Here is a 23,062-nt window from a genome sequence, read left to right on the forward strand (position 1 = left end):
GTTGTGATGGAGGAGTCCCGTAAGACAGTGTACTGAAGATACTGACTAATATTGGGAGTCATCTTTAATGAGAAATTTCCCAGAGGGGTTTTAATCTGTAGGAGCTCACCGAGGTGCCCGAAAAAAGAGAGCGAAGATTTAAATTTATTTAGAGAACCATGATACATCCTTTTTTTTTAGAAAGTTGTCATCAGAGAAGGAGTCTCTTCCGCACCTATAAGCGTCTGAGCGAAAGAAAATTCCATCTTGTTTATTTCAGTTCATTAAAGAATTAACTCCAATGGTGGGTGGAAAATCTGGATTGTCAAAGAGCGGCAAGAGAGGACCCAGGATATGTGAAAAAGTATGTTTAGCAATGACCTGGTTCCAGACAGTGAGGAAGTTTAGGGCTAGAAAAGAGAGCTCTAAGCTATGTCGATGAGTTTTGTGAACCTTTGGCAGTGATTTAAGTGATACAGGGGATATTTCTGACCTAAACCAATCTGCGGCTTTTGTAAAAACCACTGTCTGATAATATTGCTTAAAATCAGGTAAACCTGCTCCTCCTGTTTGTGGGCAACAAAGTACAATCCACCCAATACAAGGCAGGCGAGTGCCACAAACAAACTTATAGCGCTAGAAAGCTTGTGAAAATATGATGGCGAGATGAAAAGCACCTGATAGATATAGAGAAATCTTGGCAGTACATCGATTTTAATTATATTGATCCTGCCAAACCAGGACAAACACTTGGAATATAATCTAAGGCATTGTTTCTCAACTCCAGTCCTCAGGGACCCCCAACAGGTCATGTTTTCAGGATATCCTATAGTAAGAACACCTGTGGCAATGTCTGAGGCACCGACAATATTTACATCACCTGTGCAACACTGAGGAAATTCTGAAAACATGATCTGTTGGGGGTCCCTAAGGACTGGAGTTGAGAAACACAGATCTAAGGGTTCTTGTAATGTCTGTTGAAGAATAAGGACATAATTCTCTGCATGCAGATCAGGCATATCAGTAGATAGGTATACACCAAGACATTTAAAGGGGTTTTCCTGGCAAAACTATTGATGACCCATCCATAGGTCATCCATAGTTAATCGCAGGAGCCAGCTAGTTGGGATGGCTAGCCATTTCGCCAATCGCCCGGCTCACTCTCAGTACAGCAGGCTGGATGTGCATCGGAGTAGACGGCACAGGAAGTGGCTTGGCTGGCTTTGTTCCTATTGCTATAGCTGTGTCTGAAATGTAATAGCTGGCTTTAGCTACCATTGATTTCAAGGAGAGTGAAAGCAGTTAGGTCGTTTCCAGCGCAGTCTACTATAACATATGTTCGACCCACTGCAATGACAATCGGGGCATTGCTGGGGATCCTAAACAACATGTCCCTGGCGATTAGCTATTGATGACCTGTTCTGGGGCCATCAGGATAGACCCATTTAAATGGGAAAGTATGTTCAAGATGCTCTGTTTGGGTCTGATCTAATGAGTATATAACAGTCAGTAATATATAACATATGGTCTGCATATAAAGCTAATTTATATTGAGTAGTTCCTACTGCAATGCCGTTATTACGGACTTGTTATATTCTTCACAGTTGCTGTTCTGTTACAATCCACAGGACCAGTGTGGAGTTATAACAGCTACCAAGATCAGCAGTAGATAAACCGTAGGGGAGTTTAAGGAGCAGAAGTCCCCCAACAGGTTGATAAAATATGGTGGTTTTATTATGACATGCCATGTTTGTGTTGTTTATGCTTTTGTTTATTTTCAAACTATGTATTCCTCCTATTGTATATGTTGTGCAATAGGGACTTGTTCCTAACATTACCTGCAGTGACTCTCAGGGAATTAGAGAGACTGTGCCGTACCCAATATGGCACTGGGAAGTAACAGCCTTGGGAATTTAATGGTGGTGTGCAGTTGACTGGAGTGACATAGCAAGCCAGGAGGGTTAGCTGAGTGCCAGAGCCTTCATGGGTGTAAGCCCTTGCGGTGAGCATCATCCTCTCAGGATGGCAAGTGTAAGGAGAAGAGGACTGAACACAGGATGCTACCAAATATGGGACTGGGACAGTTGAGGGGCTCCGGAGATGTGGGGACTGTGACTGGACCTTGTTTACACTAAGTGACTGTTCCCAGCTGGCTGAATATTACTGGCATTGAGAGACTGCCCCTATGAGGTCAAAAACAACCATATGATTCTTCCCAGTGTGACCGATTTATGTTGTTGAGTTCAGTAGTAAAAGTTTACTAGAAAATATGTCCATTGCCTCCAGCCTGTCTCCATGATTGCCCCACCTTCACGGACCACAAATGCTCTTCTTATCTAAGAAAAAGTAAGTCCCTCTCTTGCACTATTTGCCCCTACTTGGTTCTATAAAAAAGACAAACACCAAGACAAAAGCTGCTTTTCATCTCATTTATTAGTCCTTTGATCAGCAAAGCTAAACTACATATGGAAATTATAGATTCTTCATGGAAATGTTCAGTCCAAACTCATCTGGATTGTCACCTTGGTTTCCTGTATAAACAAAAAGGAAACAAAAAATTTCAGTAACTGAAAAAAACATAAATATAGTAATAATAACAGCAATGATTAGGTATATAGCGCATATTACATTTTAAAGACTTTTCCTAAAAACTCCTGCTGACCCAATATGGCTTGGAATGTATTCATGCACATTAAAATACTTGTTTAGGTATCATTTATGGGGACTCACACATGGCAGAAACATCACAAACAAATCTGCATCAAAATCCAAACGTCTTCCATGCGGACCTTGATGTGGATTTTGGTGCTGATGTTTTGCAGACATGTTCAGATTTGCTGCAACTTCTGCTCTTTGCTACTTGGTTTAATTTAAAAGAGTAAACTGCAAAAAGGTGCAATACAAAATATACAGTGCAGATCGTTGTCATACATTTCTTTTCAATTGTCCATTGACTTCTATTGTAGAACAAACGGTTTTGCTGAATTTGAAAAGGTTTAAATATTACTAATTAACATTCTGCTGTGTGTTTGGCTCATGTACACAGCAGCACATTATTTTAACCCCCCAGGTAGCAGACATGCAAAATGTGTGTTGGGTTATTCAAGTAACTACTGTCACTTATATGATTAAACCCCAAGGAGGATTTAGGCTGTGTTCTCACATATCGCTTGTATAGCGCTCATGTGACTTTACCACGGCATTCTTGATGTGCAAGTTAATTAGATATTAAAAATGCTGTTGAAAAACGCACATGATTTACAGCGAAATGCTGTAGTTTCCCAGTGTGGTTTCCAGCTGATCAGCTTCTACAGGTAGAGCACATTGGGGCTTATTTACTAATATCGTAAATCCGCGGGCATATCCCGCGACAATCGTGAGCATGAGGCCTTAGACCTTATGTCCATGGGCATAATTAAATTGCAGAATCCGAGTGGGTCACCCGCGCAGATGATCTGCAGTTCAATATGCTCATAGACTATCATTGGGCATCTGCAGATGTAATTTTTTTCCCTGCAGGCGGATCGCACGCAGAGAAAAAAAACTCAGCATTCTCCATTTTTCTGCGGCTCTCACAGGGACTTCTTCCATTGAAGTCAATGGAAGCTGTCCGGTCCGCGGCATGCCCACAGCTGACACTGCGGACGTGCCGCGGGTCCACGGAAAAGCAGGATATTTAAAAAATAAATGGCATAATGCATGCACGCAGCACGCTGTCAGGGTGCATAAGCCATGCAGAGGAAAGAAGATCCGGGCCACGACAGAGGAGACCTGCACTGCGTCTGGACAGGTGAGTAATGTATTTTTTGCCTTATGTCTACGGGCACAGCAGGAATCCACTGCGGGATTCTGCACTCAGAATCCATGCCTGCCCGTGGACATGAGGCCTTAAAATGTGCCGCATTTATCACAGTAACTCTGAATGATAAATCTATCAAATTTTAAGACTGTCTAGTCTAAGCTTAGACCACCTCTCAGTGGTCTCAGCTTACACCAAAAGTTGTGTCAAAATATTGGCACAATTTTTGGAAAAAAATCAGGCCATACCCCATTTTACTTTAAATGCTTTGTTGATCATAGAAATAAGATCATAAAAATAAGTGTCCAAAAGTGTCTAAGGCTGGATTCAGACGAACGTATATCGGCTCTGTTTTCACGCCCAGCCGATATACGTCGTCTCTCTGCAGGGGGGGAGCCTGGAAGAGCCAGGAGCAGTGCTCTGACCTCCTGCCCCCTCTCTGCGTCCTCTCCGCCCCTCTGCACTATTTGCAATGAGAGGAGGCGGGACGGGGATGGGGCTAATTCTCACGACTTAGCCCAGCCCCGTCCCGCCTCCTTTCATTGCAAATAGTGCAGAGGGGCGGAGAGGGGGTGGAGGGGAGGCAGAGAGGGGGCGGGAGCACATGAATTGTGTAATATATAAAAAGTGATTGCAATTTGGTAAGATCAGTAAGAAAACATGCAGCCCTATATGTCAGAGAAATCAAAAAGATTACTTCATTAAGCTCAAAAGTGAAAAAAATATAGCTGTTTGACCAGTCCATGCAAAGAAATCCCCACAAATACTGAGTTTGTAGAGTTAAACGCATATACTGTATATTTACCTTTTTATTCTTTTTTTTAAAGTAGCCCCCCTGTTATTCCACCGACAGTGCCTAATAATCCTCCTAATAATCCATCTCCTTCCCTTCCACCACTTAGGAGACTTCCAGGCAGTCCAAGAACGGGCTTTAGTAAACTTTCTAATAAATTTGCTTGCCCTTGATAACCACCTCCAGTTGTTCCCTGGTAACCCTGCCTAACAGGTCCTCTTGATCCCCCTCCACCTCCAAGTAAACCATTAATTAGCCCTCCTGATCCACAAAGTAGTCCTCCAAGTAATCCTTCTGATCCATCTCCACTTCCAAGTAAACCATTAACTAGCCCTTGTCGCCCAAGTATTCCTCCAAGTAGCCCTCCTGATCCACCTCCAAGTAAACCATTAAGTAGCCCTCCTGATCCATCTCCACCTCCAAGTACACCACTAACTAGCCCTTTTGGCCCAAGTATTCCTCCAAGTAGCCCTCCTGATCCACCTCCACCTCCAAGTACACCATTAAGTAGCCCTCCTGATCCATCTCCACCTCCAAGTACACCACCAACGAGCCCTTTTGGCCCAAGTATTCCTCCAAGTAGCCCTCCTGATCCACCTCCACCTCCAAGTACACCATTAAGTAGCCCTCCTGATCCACCTCCACCTCCAAGTAACCCTCCTAAAAGACTACGAGTAATACGTTTATTTTCTTGACTAGCTTCCCCTTTACTAGTTTGTTCAGACACAATGTTGTCCTGCAAATAGAAGAAAAAACAACATTAGTGTTGTAGAAACAACATCCAGTCTCAATAGTTCCTCCTTTAGGGCTCATTCACACAACTGTGATTTCAGCACATCATGCGGCCACAATGAACGGCCATGTGTCACAAGGTGAATGTAGTCAATAAAAGTAAATAGACGTTCATTGATCCGTTCACATTAGCGTGTAAGCACTGCATGTTGATACACACGGAAACCGATTACAGCATGCTCTATTTCTCTGCGTACCACGCAGCGTGAGGCCTATACATTGGTATAGGCAGCGTATGCAACTCTGTCCATATGCAATACATTGCGTAAGGGTGGTGTTTTTCATATGCAACCCCGCTATGAAGCAGAGCTACCATACCCGGTCTCTGCCGGTGGAGCCAGTATTTACAAACACTGGTAAAACGCTGCAGGGAGACCCGTAGTGTTTTACAGGTATGGTTGTGGGAATGAGCCCTTACTCATCTGTACAAAAGTAATACTGCAATAGCTTGAGGGCTCCATCACACTGGCGATCATGATTTTGCTGCGAGAAAATCGCAGCAAAATCCCAACTTTTTTCCAAAGATTTTAGAGCGTCAGGGCTGCTTTTTCTCGCCAAAATATCACTGCCGCTTGTGATGTTCTCACGCATTTTTTAGCGCAATTTTGCTGCGATTTTTTTATGCAAGAAAGACAATAGGACTATCAATTGTTAAGAACACATAAACACATTGCACGTTCGTGCTTAGTGATGTGATAAAAAGGAGGCTCTATAGGGAAACATGGGACATAAAAAAAGCAAAGCACAGAAAGAAAGAACATGATTTTTTTTTTTACGCAACATTGCATGGGTGAAAACATTGCAAATGTGAAGGAAACCATTGAAAAACAGGGATTTCATAATTCTATGTTTTCACTCACTCTTGCATCGCTCAAAAATGGTGCGATTTTCTCGCAAGTGTGCAGGCGGCCTAAAGCACATATTTATCTTTGAACATAACATTTACAGCATGGCACGAAGGTATTGATGAGCTCCATTACTTCAGTAGGACAATTAGTCTCTTTCATATTAGATTGTAGTTATTCACATTCTAAGAAGTGCAGGCAGCTTTTTACTGCCACTGAGCCATGATGGAATACTGAAGATTTCAGATCTGAACTCTACAGAATTGAGAATGCAGCCCTGAGCTATAAGGCCACTCTCACACGAGTGTTAGTTAAACACCATGTTTTTAAAATGCAGCGTTTTACAGTGTTTTTGAATGGCATTTTTTTTTTCTTAAACTCGGTTTATTGAACAGTTTATATTTCATACATTGCATGAATAAACAACTTGGTTACATCATAGGCTCTTGTGGTTCTGTAATTACATTCAAATACGCTACATTAACATATGCTGGTATTGGGTACATTGTGGCATCATATTAGCACATGGCTCCAGTGGAGGGCCATAACTCCCTCGTGATTTACCGGCTTGTTCTAGGTGCGGCTGCTCTCAGCAGATTTTGGAATCGGTCTTGCGTGAATATTGTGCTTGTTGATCCGCACCATCTTTCCCACACCTTATCGAACTTGTCGGGGCATTTTCAATTTTTGTATACTATTTTTTCATATGGTAGAATAGCATTAATTATGTTCTGCCATTTTGAGAGTGTCGGGGGGGCGTCTATCCATCCAACACAAAGCTATTGCCTTGCGGGCGTAGAATAGTGCCTTAGTGAGGAGTATTCTGTCGTGGTATTGCCATTGCTCCTCTTCTAGGATGCCCAGTAGGCACACTGCTGGGTCTTGTGGTACTGGTATGCCCATCAGTTGAGTTAAGAATTCTGTGACTTCTCCCCAGTAAGTGTGAATATTAGAGCAACTCCATATTAGATGGTTGAAGTTTGCATTAGGGGCTCTGCATCTATGACATTGGTTTGTGGGGATCCTCTTCATTTTATGCAGTCTGATTGGCGTCAGATAGCACTGATGCAGTATATATAGTTGTATCAGTTTGTTGTTTGCTGCTGGTGACACTGCGGTGTTTGTGGACATCGCAGTCCCCCAGTCCTCACTGGTGAGAGCAGGAATAAGCTCTTTCCATCTCTCTTTGAATGGCATTTTAAAACGCGTTTAACGGCATTTTGATGGCTTTACAAATCGCTGAAATGCAATAAAGTAGACCAGACAACGTTCAAAAATTGCGGCGTTAGAAACGCTGTGCTCAAACACTTGTCTGAGGCTTAGTACGCTCTTCAATGGAGGCTTAGCACAGCGTTTTTAGTGGCCGTTTGAAACACCTGCTAAAACGTTGTGGCCTAAATGTGATACATGTACCATCAAAAGAAGTATTCAGAAAGGGTGGTTATCCATAGAATAGACCATCAATAGTAGATCAGCGGAGGTCTGCTGCTGGGGACACCGGCTGATCAGCTGTTTGTTGGGACAGTGTGTTCATGCACTGATCTGATTCTTGCAAGAAACAGACAGCTTTGTTCCCACTGCAGTGGTCGAGCTTGATATTACAGGCAAAGTTCTCATTTACTTCAATGGGAACTTGGTCTGCAATACCAAGCCTGGCCACTGCAGTGGGAACAGAGCTGTCTGTTTCCTGCAGAAATCAGCTCAATGCATGAACTCACCAGCCCAGTGAGCAGCTCCGTGGCAGCAGACCCCTGTTGATCTAAAATTGGTGGCCCTTCCAGCACATAGGCCATCAATAGTTTACAACTGGACAACCTCTTTAAAGATGACCAATTAAGAAAGACTATGGAGTAGCAAGTCAGTCACACAAAAATCTGGTCTTTATGGAGGGAAGGTCCTCCTAAAGAGGTGGTCTTCCTTGTGCTGTATCCGCATATCCTGTCATAATCTGTGGCACCTGTTACAGTATACTAGATGCTATACTAGAGGATTTTCTTTTTATCAGGGCATGCTACTGTTTTTAAACTATAACTGCAGAGATCTTACCCGAATAACGCACAGGATCGGTACTGACAAAGGAAGATCACACTGTTTCTGCAAAAAGAATAAATAAATCTTAGTATGTAGGTATTGAAATGACAGGTGAGTTGCGGCGGTGAGCGGGGGGGGGAGAGAGGGAGAGAGAGATCTCCCCTCTGTTCCTCCCCGCTCTCCCCCGCCGCCGCCGGACCCCGAATCTTTAAAGACGAGCGGTAATGTGCCTTAGCGAGTATACTCGCTCATCTCTAGTAATAATGTTTTTAAATATTTCTAAATAAAGGTTCACATTTTTAAGGGGGTATCGTTTTGTGATATGTGTCCTTTCTTGTTTTATAGCATTTATAGTTGTCTTACATTTTATTATAGGGGTTGGATATCGTCTTTTTGAGGAGTGTTAAAGAGGTTGGCCACTTTAGGGTTAAATACAAAGCAAGCAATTTTAATAAGGATTCAATAGAAAACTTTTATATTTTTTAAAAATGTAAAATTTTGTCCTGGTCATGTGATGGACGCACAGTACAGGACTCATCACAGTTACTGTATGTCTATCAGAGCTGTCTGTAACAAGCCTCTGTGTTATCATGTATACAAGGGACGCATAATTAATGTACTGACAAAGTTAAAACATTTACAATGCTTTTTAATATTTTTTGAGCATCCCTGTCCCCATATTAATCCTTATCCCAGTCCATTTTCTAAATTTTAAAGTGATTATATGACCACAAATTAAAACCAGATTTTCCATTTTTCTTTTTTTTTTCTATTTTCTGGTTGTAGAAGTTTTTAGCTGTTGCCTGCACATGACTATGACCATCTTTCCTGAGCTGCATTTAAGAGCATTAAGAGCACTTAGAAGATATGCCTAAGGGCCTAAACAGACGAACGTATTTGCAGGGGCATTTGCGACTATGAAACTCTGGCTCGTATAACACAATGAAGCAGCATCATTTTCATGGGCCATTCACACAATTGACAGGAGGGGACACATGGACTTGTATGGGAGACTGTTCAAGACATGTTCTGTGACCTGTGCAGAGGTCATTTTGCAGGGAGGGGAGTAGATAGTCTCAGCTAATCACCTATTGTAAAACGGTGGATCCTGTGTTATCTACATATAGGGTTTACCTGTCAGTGTAATCCTGCCTGTGATGTTAGTGAGATGACTGCTGGAAAGCTTCCTCTACAGAACAGGAAGTGTCAGCCTATTGTTAGGCTTTGTGTTGAGAGTGAAAAATGCAGGATTTTAGGATTTAAAAAAAATAAATTGTGACTGAAAATTTTAAAAAAATCACCTTAAATATGTTTAACATAAATGTGATTTCTAGGTAATTTTCTGCTGACACATTCCCTTTAAATACTACAGTGTGTATATGTGCATTTGCTTACCAACATATTCTTCATAGTGGGCATCTGGTTTGAAAGGACACCATTTTCATCCATCGCCACCTGTTCCTGGGGGACAGCAGATATTGAAATAGAAGACAGAGTGAGACTTTAGGTGTTATTAGGCTTTCTGCACATCATGGTTTTAGTACATTTGGCACCAATAATGCTGCATATCAGACTGAATTCACCCTGAAGTGCAGAATTCACTGAAAACCCTTGAACTGTAGAAGGGATCCAGCTTGCAATACATTACTATATTACAGGCTGAGGCTCCTTTCCCACGAGCATATATCAGCCATCCGTTTTCTCGGCCGGCCTATATACGCTATGTTGGGAGAGATAAAATTGGTGAATGGGCGCACAAATCAAAAGTTTGTACGCCCGTTCAGACGGCATGGGTCCCGGCGCATATACACAGAGAATACCATGCCATCACCCCTTTTCCCTCCCTCTCCATCACAGGCTCACCTCTCTTCTCCTCCCGCTCGTTCTTTGCAATGGGAGGGTGGGACAGAGGCTGAGCTAAGTGCCTGCCTGTCCCGCCTCCTCCCATTGATGGCTATGAACAATGTGGGGAGAGGGCGGGAGCTTAGTTTCGCCAATGTCTCACCCCTTGTCCACAGCCAGCAATAAGAAGAGGCGGGACAGAATGGTGCTTAGCTCTGCCCACATCCCACTCCCTCCCATTGCAAACAACGAGCGGGAAGGAGAAGAGCGGTGAGCCTACACAGGGGGAGGAGAGCAGAGGGAGGGAGTTTAGCAGCCAAACTGCTGAACTCCCTTCCACCTGTGGCCACTGCCATGGGCTCCCATAGGAGCCTATGCAATGGCTGACATATTCCGGCTCAAAAGATAGTTCCAGTACTATCTTTTGGGCCCGACATAAAAACGCCTGGTGCTATATTGACCTGGCCGTGCGCTTTTACGTCTCAGGAATACGGCCATGTGATCTGATGCATTGGAATGGCCGGCTGATATACGCTTGTGGGAAAGAGCCCTGAAATACACATGCATGTGTTCATGAGGCCAAAAACATACAAAACATGATAATTACTGACATGTAGAAGACACTGCAGCGCTTAACAAGATGATATGAAATATATAGAAAAATATCTTACTGGGCTTGCACTTGTTCCAAAAAGGTCTTTAGTGGAGCAGCCAGAAGCATCCTAGATGAGAATGCAAACATTAGCACAGATGATGGTCCAGGTAGTTACAATTATGGGAGTGGAAATCAAAAAGGAACATCAACATTTGTTGATAAAGACTCCTGAATGGAGTCTAAACGTCACTGCTATAGATTTTGAGGAATAAAGGAGATCCATCTGGATATTTTGTTGTACTACGGATGCTGCCTTCCTTGCACTATTTGGATGTTTGAGTGGATTGTGGGTCTGATCCCTGTAGGCGTGCATCATTCCCCTCCTCCCCATGGGTTTTGGGTGAGTACTGCTGACCTTGACTGTATTTTGATATGAACATTTGTTCTAATGTTTTGTTGTAAATTATATGATACATACAGTTTTTATATATTATGTTACACTAAATGTATTATTTAATCTGCGCCATTTGAATACATCTATCACATTTTTCTCCAACTATCATCCTTTTTTTGAAAAGTGTCATTATGATACCATAATTGATTACTGTGGCCCTTATCTGTTATCACCAGTTTGGTAGTTGAGTTATTTCCTATGCCAGCTCCAGGTGGATACAGGCTCAAATTTTGGAGATAAAGCATACAAGGGAAGCAGTCATGACCGGTAAACCGTCAGCTTTTCTATCCTTTTACTGTAAACAATTCCAGTTATGCTGCATAATATATTATGGGACGGCGCAAAGTAAAATATAGGAAACAAAAGGCGCTATATGCAGGTAGTTATTTGTACAAAAATATATTATAAAGACTCATCTTATAATGTTGTGCTTCTTATGATAATACAGAGCACAAGTACAGCTCCGTTCATGGACGTCACCAACAAATCAGACCAAGACATAATTTCTGCCCTTAAAGAACCAATATAGACATATATAACCAAAGTAAGAGGGGAAAAAAATAGGGCAAATTATAGTAACATAAAAGTGGTGATGGAATCCCTAACTAACTTTGGTGTAGCAGACCCTGCCTAGAAGTAGGGTGAACACCCTGATAGGAGCAACCCCACATGGGAAACTTAAGAGCCATAGTTGGTCCCTAGAAGCGGGAAAGGGAGGAGATTTAATGCAGAAGGAAAGAGCAATGTATGTGACACAGTATTTGGCAGAAGTGGATAAGCCTCACACACAATAAATAGCCACATAGTTAGCCGGGATGAGTCTGTCGCCCCACCAAACACCTCAGGAAGGATAATATCCGGTGCCCATGTTGAGGCGTAACTGGAATAAACACATTTCCATTATGGCTAATTGCACGGCTATGGTGGACACATCCCTGTTGGGAGTCCATACACCACGGGAGATGTTGTAGCAAGGGTGTGAAGAAGGGCATATTATACATTGAGCCCACATTATACATTGATCCAGCCACTTATGGATAAATTAGAGGCATTTTCATCAGGAACTATAGGGGGCATATGAGGATGGCACTGTATGGCAGCGTCAGTGGCAGGCATTGCATTAAGGTAACTCAAGCAGGCATTCTGGAGGGTATCTATGGCAGGGACTGTCTGGAGACATCTGCACCGAGAACACTTCCAGTGATTTAAATGAGCTTTTCACAGAATGATTTATGATGTTAAATACTGTTGTATAAAAAAGAGTAAAGTATTCTGGGGGTAAGACCTTTATTGACTAACAGACAATTATGTAAGCTTTTAAGGCTGTATAATGCCCATTACTCAGCAGCCTGATGAAGGGACACTAAGTAGCCTCAAAAGCTTGTATATTGTATAGAATTCTTCTGGTTAGCCAATAAAGGTCTGACCTCCATAATACTTTACTCTTTTTATACAAAAGTATTTAACATCCTAGCCAGAAAGATCTAACCTTGTGCCATACTACAGCGATAGATTTGTTAGATTTCCAGAAACAGTCATCTCTGAGTATTTCCAAGCGAGCAGCAGAAAAAGATATTCTTTTGGTACAGAAGTGACGCATTTACTGAAATATGAGGTTCTTGATTACAACACTGAGCAATGTGAGCAGGAAACAAGGTTTATAATGTGAAATTAGATGATGAAAATGAGGATAAGAATAACATTATAGGTTGCTCACCTGCAGGTCCTTTATTGCTTTGATAAGTCCTTCCTTATCAGGTGTATCCTAATAAGTAAATATATCACATCCATTAAGTATGTAAATACGTTTCCATGAAAGACAGCCTGAATACACAGTAAAGGCCATGCTGGTTTCACTTTTTACCTTAAATTTCATATGTGCGCAGATTAAGTCTAAGATCTGAGTAGCAGCGTTTTTCTTTTTGTCCTAAAAAAATCAATCAATTACATGTTTTATAAAGTAAAGACCAACGATGTCTGCAGGGTAACAGAAAATAGGAAACATTAATTTACAGCATTGTTACAGTTTCCACACAGAGTCCATTTATATGAAAGTTGAGTAAAGGGGGCCACAGATGTAAGATTGTTGCTGATGGCTAGACGTTACTGATAGTCCCTGATCAGACTGGTTGGATTTTTATATGACAAAGCCTTTGTTTCCACAACAGACAAACATCATAATATGCCCAGTCCCTACTGAAATACACAAGCAGAGCCCAATGTACATGTCTACAGTGGGATGGTTGGTGGCTTAAAAGGTACTTGGTCAGCCATTATCTGAAGTCTATGATCTACTTTAAACAACCCCTAACTAGATGCACTATTAGGGCAAAAGTAGACATACTATGAAGTAAGTAACTACATTGCAAACTTTATTTTATCTACTACAGCTCAGAAAATGATCGTCTCAAGTTGCTTTCTACTTATTGCAGGACTTTGCTGATATACAGTCATATACGTACCACAGATTTCTCCAGGCAGCTTTGTCCTTGAACAGAACCTTGTTCATCATTGCCATCCCTAATAACACTTGACATGGCGGGGGCTACAATACATAAAATACTGTTAGTAACCTTTTGGTATTTTTCTAATGTAGATTCACATTCTTATGTCATTTTAGCCTGTTATTGCACAGTCTTCATTAGAATGTTAATTGCAATACCCAATATATAGCCCACTAACCACAAAAAATATAGAGCATTTGAAGAATAAAAATATTTCCATATGGAGAATACAATTGTTCAGTTTAAAGCAAATGTATAATCACAAAATAGTTTTTTTGAAGGAGATATTCCACAAAAAATATTGTTCATGCGGAAATCCAGCCCATTATACTTATATTTTGTATTTACACTCCTAAAAAAGTTATCTATTCCCAGATATTGTAGAACTATTGTTAGTATAAGGGCTTATTCACACAGGCGTCATCATTTTTATGTTCGCCCACTGGTGATGTAAAAACCCATGAACCGGCGCACAAATTTAACGTTTGTGTGCCAATTCAGACAGCTCCCAGCCCGGCCCATATACGCCGAGCCCGCCATGCCGTTGGGTGGCGAGAGACAGTTTAGCTAGAGCTAAACAGAGCTAAGCTGTCTAACCCTTCCTTCCCCCTCCCTGTCTCTCGGCAATGGGAGGAGGCTGGACGGGGTAGCAGCTGTCATAGGCTCCCATAGGAGTCTATGCAGCTGCCGAAGTAAAAGAGCCTGGCCAAAATGCACTATCTTTGACAGCCAGGCACTTTTACACCCCAGCAATATGCTCATCTGAACTGATGCATTGTAAACTAATGCATCAGAGTGGCAGCGTATATTGGCCGGGTGTGAAAACACTCATGTGAATCAAACCTAAAGACCTTTTTACGCAGGAGGATAATCATTTAGCCTTGTAGCAACTGAAGAACGAATGATAATTTGTTGACGTATAGTTTGTAATTTAGCTTCTGCAGGCATAAAAACTGCATGATGATAAAACTATGTAAACAGGCAGTCGTTCATCTATGAATGGATACCTGTTTACTGTGAATGTAGGCAGGTGGCTGAAATGATCTCTGACATGTTTAGCCTCCATTCACTGAGCAATGAGCGCTCTTGTGAAAGTAAAGGAGCGATTATCGCTGGGACTACTGTCAGGCGTTTCCCATGTACAACGGCTCTAACTGCTATTTCTGTTGAAGAGTCTTTCTGTATTTGTCAACCTCAGTAAATGTTCCAAGTCACTCAGTCTTGCTTCTCTGCTGCAACGCTGTCTCACTATTATCTGCTCACCATCCAGTAGATGCAGCAACTTCAGGAACAAACCTTCACCATTCCCTCCACATAAACACTGCAGCAGAGATGGAAGCAAGACTGAACAGGTGAACAGTTACTAAGGTGGATACAGAATATAAACAGCAGTTGGCACTACTCTAACATTACTCTTTGAATACCTGGGGACAGAAACATTTTTAAGGGCATTTTCACACAGGATGGAATATTCTGGCATACAAAAAATACGTGCTTAATGTGCAGATTTTTATGCAAAACATGGCAGAATTCTATGGCAATTAGACCTGCGTATTTTGACAGAGGAAAATTCCGTAACATCCTGCAAAACATTCCGTCCCACGTGAAACCTAATAGGTTATATACAAAATGTGTTCATAATTATGGGCTGGATTTAACTATAAATATTTTTTGTGGTACAAGCCCTTTAATTAGCCTTTTATTCTCAAAATATTTACTTAACGTTTTTGGTAGTGTTACTATTCAGTTTTATATGGCTTTCTATATATGCAAAATATCCCAGCCTTCACTTTGGCCATTAGTGCAGTCATAATTGGCTGACAGTTCCTGTTTTCAGCACCCCTCTCCTCAGTCTGCTGAGTAGTCTTCTTCAGTTGTACTATGAGAGCGCTACATAAGGCAGGACAGTAACACTAAACACTACATACAGATCAGATTCTGTATGCATCTTCCCTGTCACTCTGATCACTGGGGGATGATGCAGTGTTCAGTATTTTCCTTAAAACTTGTATTAAGGTGGCCATAGACTTTAAAAAGCTGCCCATACGGTTATAACTGTACATTTTTGGCCTCATATTTAAACATAACTTCTACCCATAAATTAGTGAATCACGAGTCAGAGCTGTAGCCAAAGTTTGGTAACTTTTCACTTAGGGATATAACCAGGTTCTTATTAAATTCTCATGTATGATTTACTAATATATGGTCACCCTTGAACTTTGGTTGGAATTCCCTTTAAAATGCTGTAATTTGCTCCTCAGCACCATACAACAAGCTGTAACAGGAAAACAGTACTTTACTTTCATGCTAGGATTCAATTGCTTGAATTTACAGTCCTATACCAGAAACGTACCAAAAGACTCAGGGGCTCGGGTGCAAAGGTTTAGTTTGGGGGCCCCTCACCCTGGGCCTTCACTCCCATCCTCTTCCCCGTACCTATACCTAAATCATGCTGCATACAGCTGCAAAACAAATTTCCATATATGATCTAGCCCCTTTGGGTAATCTTTCCAAACATGACACATTTCCTGCACTTTCCTGCTATTAGCATGGTGCCCCGAGCACTGTACTAACCGCAGTACTACACTCCTATTGATTTTAATAGGGTTACTGAAACCTGTGCTTGAATGCGGTATTAATAGTGCTGTGATTTTTCGAGAGCTGTCTGTTCTATTTTTGCATTTTTTAATGCACCTCCTCACACATTACAATGATAGGGGTGCATTGCAGTGATGTCAAACACTGTACCATGCGTTCAAAAATGCAGCTTGGAAATCTGGTAAAAATGCCACATTTTCAGGCTGCGTTTTCTGGATGAAAGTGTAAGATTGGCCTCAGGGTTTGTTCATGTTTTTGTTGTACTTTATAATCACAATTAAGAAAAACACATAAAAAAACTGCATGCATTATTTAAAGACCACGTACGCTATTAAGAAGCTGCAAACACTAATAATAACTGCATGTGTTTGTAATGCGTTTTTAATTGTGTGTGTAACGTGTAAAATTATGTACAGTAAATCCAGGGAGATGTATAACTTATACCAGCTAGAGATAGATAGATAGATAGATAGATAGATAGATAGATAGATAGATAGATAGATAGATAGATAGATAGATAGATAGATAGATAGATAGATAGATAGATAGATAGAGAGCTAGCATGCAATGGATCTGAGTCTGACTCCATATTGGTCATTCTTCAGTAAACGTCTGCTTTTTTGTTAACATGAAGATACAGATATAGTTGAAATGACACATGTACACCCCAAATATCATAACAACCTATGATTTCTTACTATGTAAAGACTCTAATGATTAACATACCTTAACACCCCAAGTTATATGCCGCTACCAAACACGTAATTCCTAAAACTCAAGTAGCACAGACTTTATTAATATCCCTGCCTGTACCAAGGTATGCGAGAGAGGAGATAAGAAGCAGCTTCCCCCATGAGAATGAGCATCCCAGAGCCTTCTTGTAAGAAAGCTGCGTAAGGGTGTATTATGACATGCTGCTTGCACATACCAGGGTATAATATTGAGCATGCTAACCATTTAACTAAAGTTCAAGCAAAAGATTAAATCTGGTGGCTCTATCTGCTGAAAGCATCAGTCCAGCAGTCACCAAAAGGGGTTGGAGAGGGCAAAATTTGCTGTTAGTTCTTTAAAGAGTCTAGTTAGACCCTTCAGAGACTTAGTTAAGGAAGCATTGCTGGGAAAAAGATAACAGGGATTGAAGAACCCAGGAAAAAGCATATGTTCATCATGGTGGGGAGACTCTCTTGCAGCGAAACGCGTGTATCCAATTGAATTTGTCCTTCCCGCTGAACATCTGTAGCAGTGGTTAGGATTACTTGCTATGGACCGTCAAGTCTGGGTTCTAAAGCTTTGTGGAAGTGTCTTTTAGTAACCACCAGAGATGAGCGAGTATACTCGCTAAAGGCAATTGCTCGAGCGAGCATTGCCTTTAGTGAGTATCTCCCCCGCTCGAGACAGAAGGTTCGGGTGTCGGCGCGGGGGAGCGGTGAGCAGCAGCTGTCAGCAGGAGGGAGCGGGGGGGAGAGAGGGAGAGAGAGAGATCTCCCTTCCGTTCCGCCCCGCTCTCCACCACAGCTCCTTGCCCGCTGCCGGCACCCGAACCTTCAGTCTCCAGCGGGGGAGATACTCGCTAAAGGCAATGCTCGCTCGAGCAATTGCCTTTAGCGAGTATACTCGCTCATCTATAGTAACCACCCAACCTCCTGCTTTTTACCTGCAAAAGCTTGCACTATTTCTTTTGCTGTGAACATCCTATCTACATCATCATCAATTTTAAAGTCAGCATTACCCATTATTTATGGCTAGAAAGAAACCCAAATGGTCCATCTTTCACTGTCAACTGCTTAGCAGTTTTATTGCCTGAGGTAATTAAAATAACCTTGAGAATAAACGTTTCGTATTTCAAGAAACCATTACTTACCTCAAATAACCATCAAATCTTCGTCAAGATTTGGTAACAGAATAAACACTACAAACGATGATGAGAGCTATCTTATGTCTAACCAACAATTTTTAAAAGAACATAGCAACACAGAACAGTGAAGTCACAGGGTTCTTAAATAGACAAGTGACCATTTAGCAAAAATGAACCCTTGTTTGCTGCAGCATTGCTTGCGTCTGCCAAACCGCATGTCCATTGGTTGGATTCGTATTTCCAAGGATCAGTCGTCAATTTTTCCAAGTCAGGCGCCAGATGTTATGGGTATAATATCCCATTTCATGTACTTTACTGCCCTGCTCCAAATTGGTTATAATGAGTAGTAGCATGCATACAGTGTATCTGAGTCTGACTCCATGTTGGTCACTCTCCAGTACACTTCTGCTTTATTGTTAACATCATGATACAGATATAGTGGAAATGATGCATGTAACCGTTTAACTGCTAACTATTTCCTATGAAGGTAGATATATGGATATATATATATATATATATATACCTTCATAGGAAATAATTAGCAGTTAAATGGTTAACGTGCTCAAAATTATACCCTGGTATGTGCAAGCAGCATGTTATAATACACCCTTATGCAGCTTTCTCAGGAGAAGGCTCTGGGATGCTCATTCTCATGGGGGGAGCTGCTTCTTATCTCCTCTCTCGCATACCTTGGTCTAGGCAGGGATATTAATGAACGTCTGTGCTACTTGAGTTTTAGGAATTACGTGCTTGGTAGCAGCATATAACTTGAGGTGTTAAGATATGTTAATCATTAGAGTCTTTACATAGTAAGCAAATCATTAGTTGTTATGATTTTGGGGGTGTACATGCATTATTTCCACTATATCTGTATCTTGATGTTAACAAAAAAACAGAAGTTTACTGAAGAATGACCAATATGGAGTCAGACTCAGATCCATTGCATGCTAGCTCTCTATCTCATATCTATCTATCTATTTATCTATCTATCTATCTATCTCATATCTCTCTATCTCATATTTATCAGGCTGATGTAAGAAGCACATATATTATTACTATAACAGTACTTAGAAAATTGCAGTGACCAATTTTAACTCCTGGAAAGCTCCTTTAATATTTCACTATTACAGTGAATGATCACTTTTAAACAGCATTTTTTGATCTCAATAGACTCCAAATTCTCATTTTTGTTTAATAAAGAGACCCTAATACAGAATTAAATCCTATCATTTTGGATGCCTACAGGCACCATTAGAGGAAGTTTAGGAGTTTACTAATATTATTCTGCTAGGCATTTGGGACTCTGTATTAGAGAGATGAAGGTATGGCTGTGAAAATGCCTAATTATGGCACAGAATGTTGGACCTAAAAATGACCTGTAATTAAAAGCTGAAGATTTGCTTTAAACTTAGGTCACTTGCTCTTCAATGCGGTACCATTCTAGCAGAGTAATATTTTGCATTATAGTCTATTGCTTGGAAGTTTTGTGGTCTGTTATCTGGAAACAGCGAGAAGCAATTGACAAAATTTGTAATAAAAAGCATTGTAAGACTGAACACACTAGCACAACAGTATCACAAAAAAATCAGTGGCACTTACCGAAGCAACATACAGCTGCAATCACCAGGAGAGGACACATGGTCTTCATTTTTGTCCTTCGTGCAAAGTGTTTCTTTGGTATGAACACTCAGAGACGAACTGTGTAGAATCACTGGAGATTTGGGCAATTTATAGAATTTTTAGTCCAGAAGTACATCCAATACTAACCTAACATACATCACAAAGAGGAAGAAAGTGTGAAGTCACTGTGAAAGATGAGATGGATGAAATCTGATGCTCATTATACTTATGTCGTGCCATGCCAGGAAGATCAAAGGATGTTACCTTAATGGTTATTTGTACCTTCATGTAAAGCAAATGTTATCCAAGCACTTACCTGCCAACAGGTAGAACCAAATATAAAAGTAAGCAGTTGTAAGAAATTGTAAATATCAATGAACTGTAGCACAAACACAACAAAGGGGTTATGTGATTATGAGTAATCTGTTATATCAAGTTCATTGGGCCTTCTGTATGAGTTTATTCATCTACATCATTGATCTCAAATGGTTCTCCTTGACAAAGACCTGAAACATCGTGATTTCTTGTTATGGGAGAATAAAATCTTGAGGAATTTATGCACCTCCTGATGCTGCCACCTTCTTTCTTTTTTGGCTGTACTTTGGGACTTGGTCCAAACCCGGGTGGCTGCTGCATCTTAAAACAGGGTCCTACCCATACTGGGACTGTGGTTTGCTGCTTGTGATATCTCTATACTCTTAAATGGTTCTCCTTGTGTCATGAGTTGTAAGACCAAGACGCTGTGGCTGAAATTAGCGTAGCTAGCAGTGAATTAGGAAAATAGCATACTGCACTTCTGGTTCTTCTTTTGGGGGCAGCAGTTTCTCCTGGAGACTAAACACCCTATTATAGAAGTATTCCAGGACCTATAGAATCTCTTCCCATTTCTGCTGCCCCACATAATCAAGCACATTTCACATAAACACTTACTATAATTTATGTGCTGGTCACTGTCTTTTCGGTCTGGTCTCGAAGTTCTGCCCCACACAGATTTTACTTCTTCCAACGATATTATGTCCATTATCCATCCTGAGGTGTGTGGTGGGGGGTGGGAGAAGAATGGGACCAGATTCTGCTTATTACTTTGTATGCATGTGCTGTGCAACCTCTCTGCATGCTTAAAAGCCCATTTCAACACAATGATTTTTTTCAAAATATGCTCAAAAGCCATCTTTTGATCGATAATCGTTGTGTCTAAATAGGCTCATCTTTCAGTTTTTTGCCGAACTACGGTTTTCAATTCTGCTTGAAAACCATGGTTCAGCAGAACAGCTGATAAGCAGGACTGCATGCTGTGTTCTGCTGAGGGAGAGCGGATTATAGCTGATTGCTTTGTCTCAGTTGTCAGCCCCCCTGGCAAAATAGCTGGTAAGCAGGACCGCAGGCACTCTGTCTCTGCTGTCCATGGTGCTGAATTCTCCACAGTGAGCCTGAGATTACATTGTTTTCTCCTAGCAGCCCCTGGCTGAACAATGGAGCTAATGACAGCGCTCAGATCTCCTGGTGAGTTCTGCAACAGCTCCCAGAAGCTCATTTGCATGCAAATGAAGCTGAAAAAGTACTAATAGCAATTAGTGCCTATTAGTACTTTATGCAAAATGATCACTTATCTGCCTGTGTAAATAGGCCTTAAGACTGTTGGATGAAGGGTCCTTATTTCAATTGTTATAATGACCTGGTGAGGAATAGGAAGTAGCTGTGACTGGAAGTCTAGGCTTCTACACAGGGGTTATAAGATGGGGGCAAGTGAAAAGGCTGCTTGGGTATCTAGGAGTCTCTGGGTTGATGGGGAAGCATGGGGAGCTCCTACTGAAAAACAGTTTTTTGTTTAGAAAGTAATTCATAGCAACTGAGGCCATGGGGGTTTGTAGGGGATGCATAATTCACTCTGGATGACCTCCAGGACCTGTGATGATGGACCTGTGATGATGTCACCATCATATGAGTAGGGGTGGAGCATGTAACTCACCCGGATGATCAGGGGCGGAGCAAGAGTGAGTGAGTTACATGCTCTGCCTTGATCACATGATGGAGACGTCATCAAACATCCTTCATCCCGAGTGAGTGAGTTACATGCTCTGTCCCGGTTAAAATGATAGTGATGTCATCACAGGTCCTGTAAGCACACTGCTGCTGTCCGGCTAGGTGTTTGTTATTATTCTATAGCAACTGGAGCCAGTAAGGTTTGTAGGGAATGGAATACTAACGAACACCTACAATAGCCATTTGCTTACAGGACCTGTCATGATATCACCATCATGTGATCAGTCACCTGTATGGCAGCAATGGAAGCAGTCTGGGGTCACATGACCAAGGGTTGATCAGTGTGTGGAGGTCTCTGCTGTGCTACTTTTCATCCCTGTTGAAGAATATATGTAGCAGAGCTGTATGTGATATACATGTAGCAGTGATGTGTGTCTGATGTGCATGTACTGTATAATTTCCTAATAATTACTGGTCTATATCACTATTGTCTCGCCGTTACTCAAGAAAAGCACTTTTGAGGACAGCAAGGCAAACGTATGTCTGAATACTGATTGAACTAAATTGACTGGATAGTACTGGCTAGGCTATACTGAGCTAGATATAATAAAGGTCAGTATCTCTGCTTGCTGTAATATCCCAACCTAACTATGCTGCATAGATAATATTAACCATGAGGCACAGCTAAATTGGACAGATAATACTGGCTAGGCTATTCTGAGCCACCCATAATAAAGGTCAGAATCTCTGCTTGCTATATTACTCCAGCATGGCATAGATGGTACTAGCTATGCTACATGGATACTGGCCGAAAATAGTTATTATTTAATATCTAATCTGAATTAAAAATAAGTTCAGCCATCCATCTATCTATCAATAAAATTCAATTTAGCTCAGCTATATTTCCAAACGTTTTGTGGAGTTCACAGATAGGCTTCTGATGACCCTTCTCAATTCCCTCACATATTTTTGGGTCGGGTCTTAATTCAGTTTAGTATAGTATCTGGTATCCATTAGCTGTCTATCTGCTTCTTTCAAGTAGTTTGATGTATTCATAAGGATCATAGCAGCACTCTTAAAACTGGAGAGTGACTTTCTGGCCCCCTGCTCCAGCAAACCATTGGCCTACTTCCGCTACATTGCTGAAATCATAATCATCTAGACCAACACTGTACAAGAAATAATAAAATTCCATGAGAGATTCAATGCATTCCACTCCACCATAAACCTGATATTAAGCTACTCGTATACAGAAATCAACTTTTTGGACACCACCATAAAAATTTCAAACAACTCAATACAGACATCCCTATACCGAAAACCGATTGATCAGCCCACATACCTCAGATGGGATAGTTCCCAACCTAAGCAC

General features: G+C 41.3%; 1 protein-coding gene across 1 annotated transcript in view; it reads right to left on the minus strand.

Annotated features, from left to right (window-relative positions):
• Window positions 1-2,394: 2,394 nt before the first annotated feature.
• The window catches only part of LOC136610625 (uncharacterized PE-PGRS family protein PE_PGRS36-like), a 46,276-nt gene continuing 25,608 nt past the window's right edge, over window positions 2,395-23,062 (minus strand). The window contains exons 6-9 of the mRNA XM_066589837.1: window positions 9,635-9,700; window positions 8,255-8,302; window positions 4,584-5,307; window positions 2,395-2,510 (exon numbers count right to left, since the gene is read on the minus strand). Coding sequence (XP_066445934.1) covers window positions 4,600-5,307; window positions 8,255-8,302; window positions 9,635-9,700 — 822 coding nt within the window. The 3' untranslated portion in view covers window positions 2,395-2,510; window positions 4,584-4,599. The remainder of the gene's footprint in view (window positions 2,511-4,583; window positions 5,308-8,254; window positions 8,303-9,634; window positions 9,701-23,062) is intronic.

Source organism: Eleutherodactylus coqui, chromosome 2, assembly GCF_035609145.1.
Source record: "Eleutherodactylus coqui strain aEleCoq1 chromosome 2, aEleCoq1.hap1, whole genome shotgun sequence".
In the NCBI taxonomy this organism is placed as follows: Eukaryota; Metazoa; Chordata; class Amphibia; order Anura; family Eleutherodactylidae; genus Eleutherodactylus; species Eleutherodactylus coqui.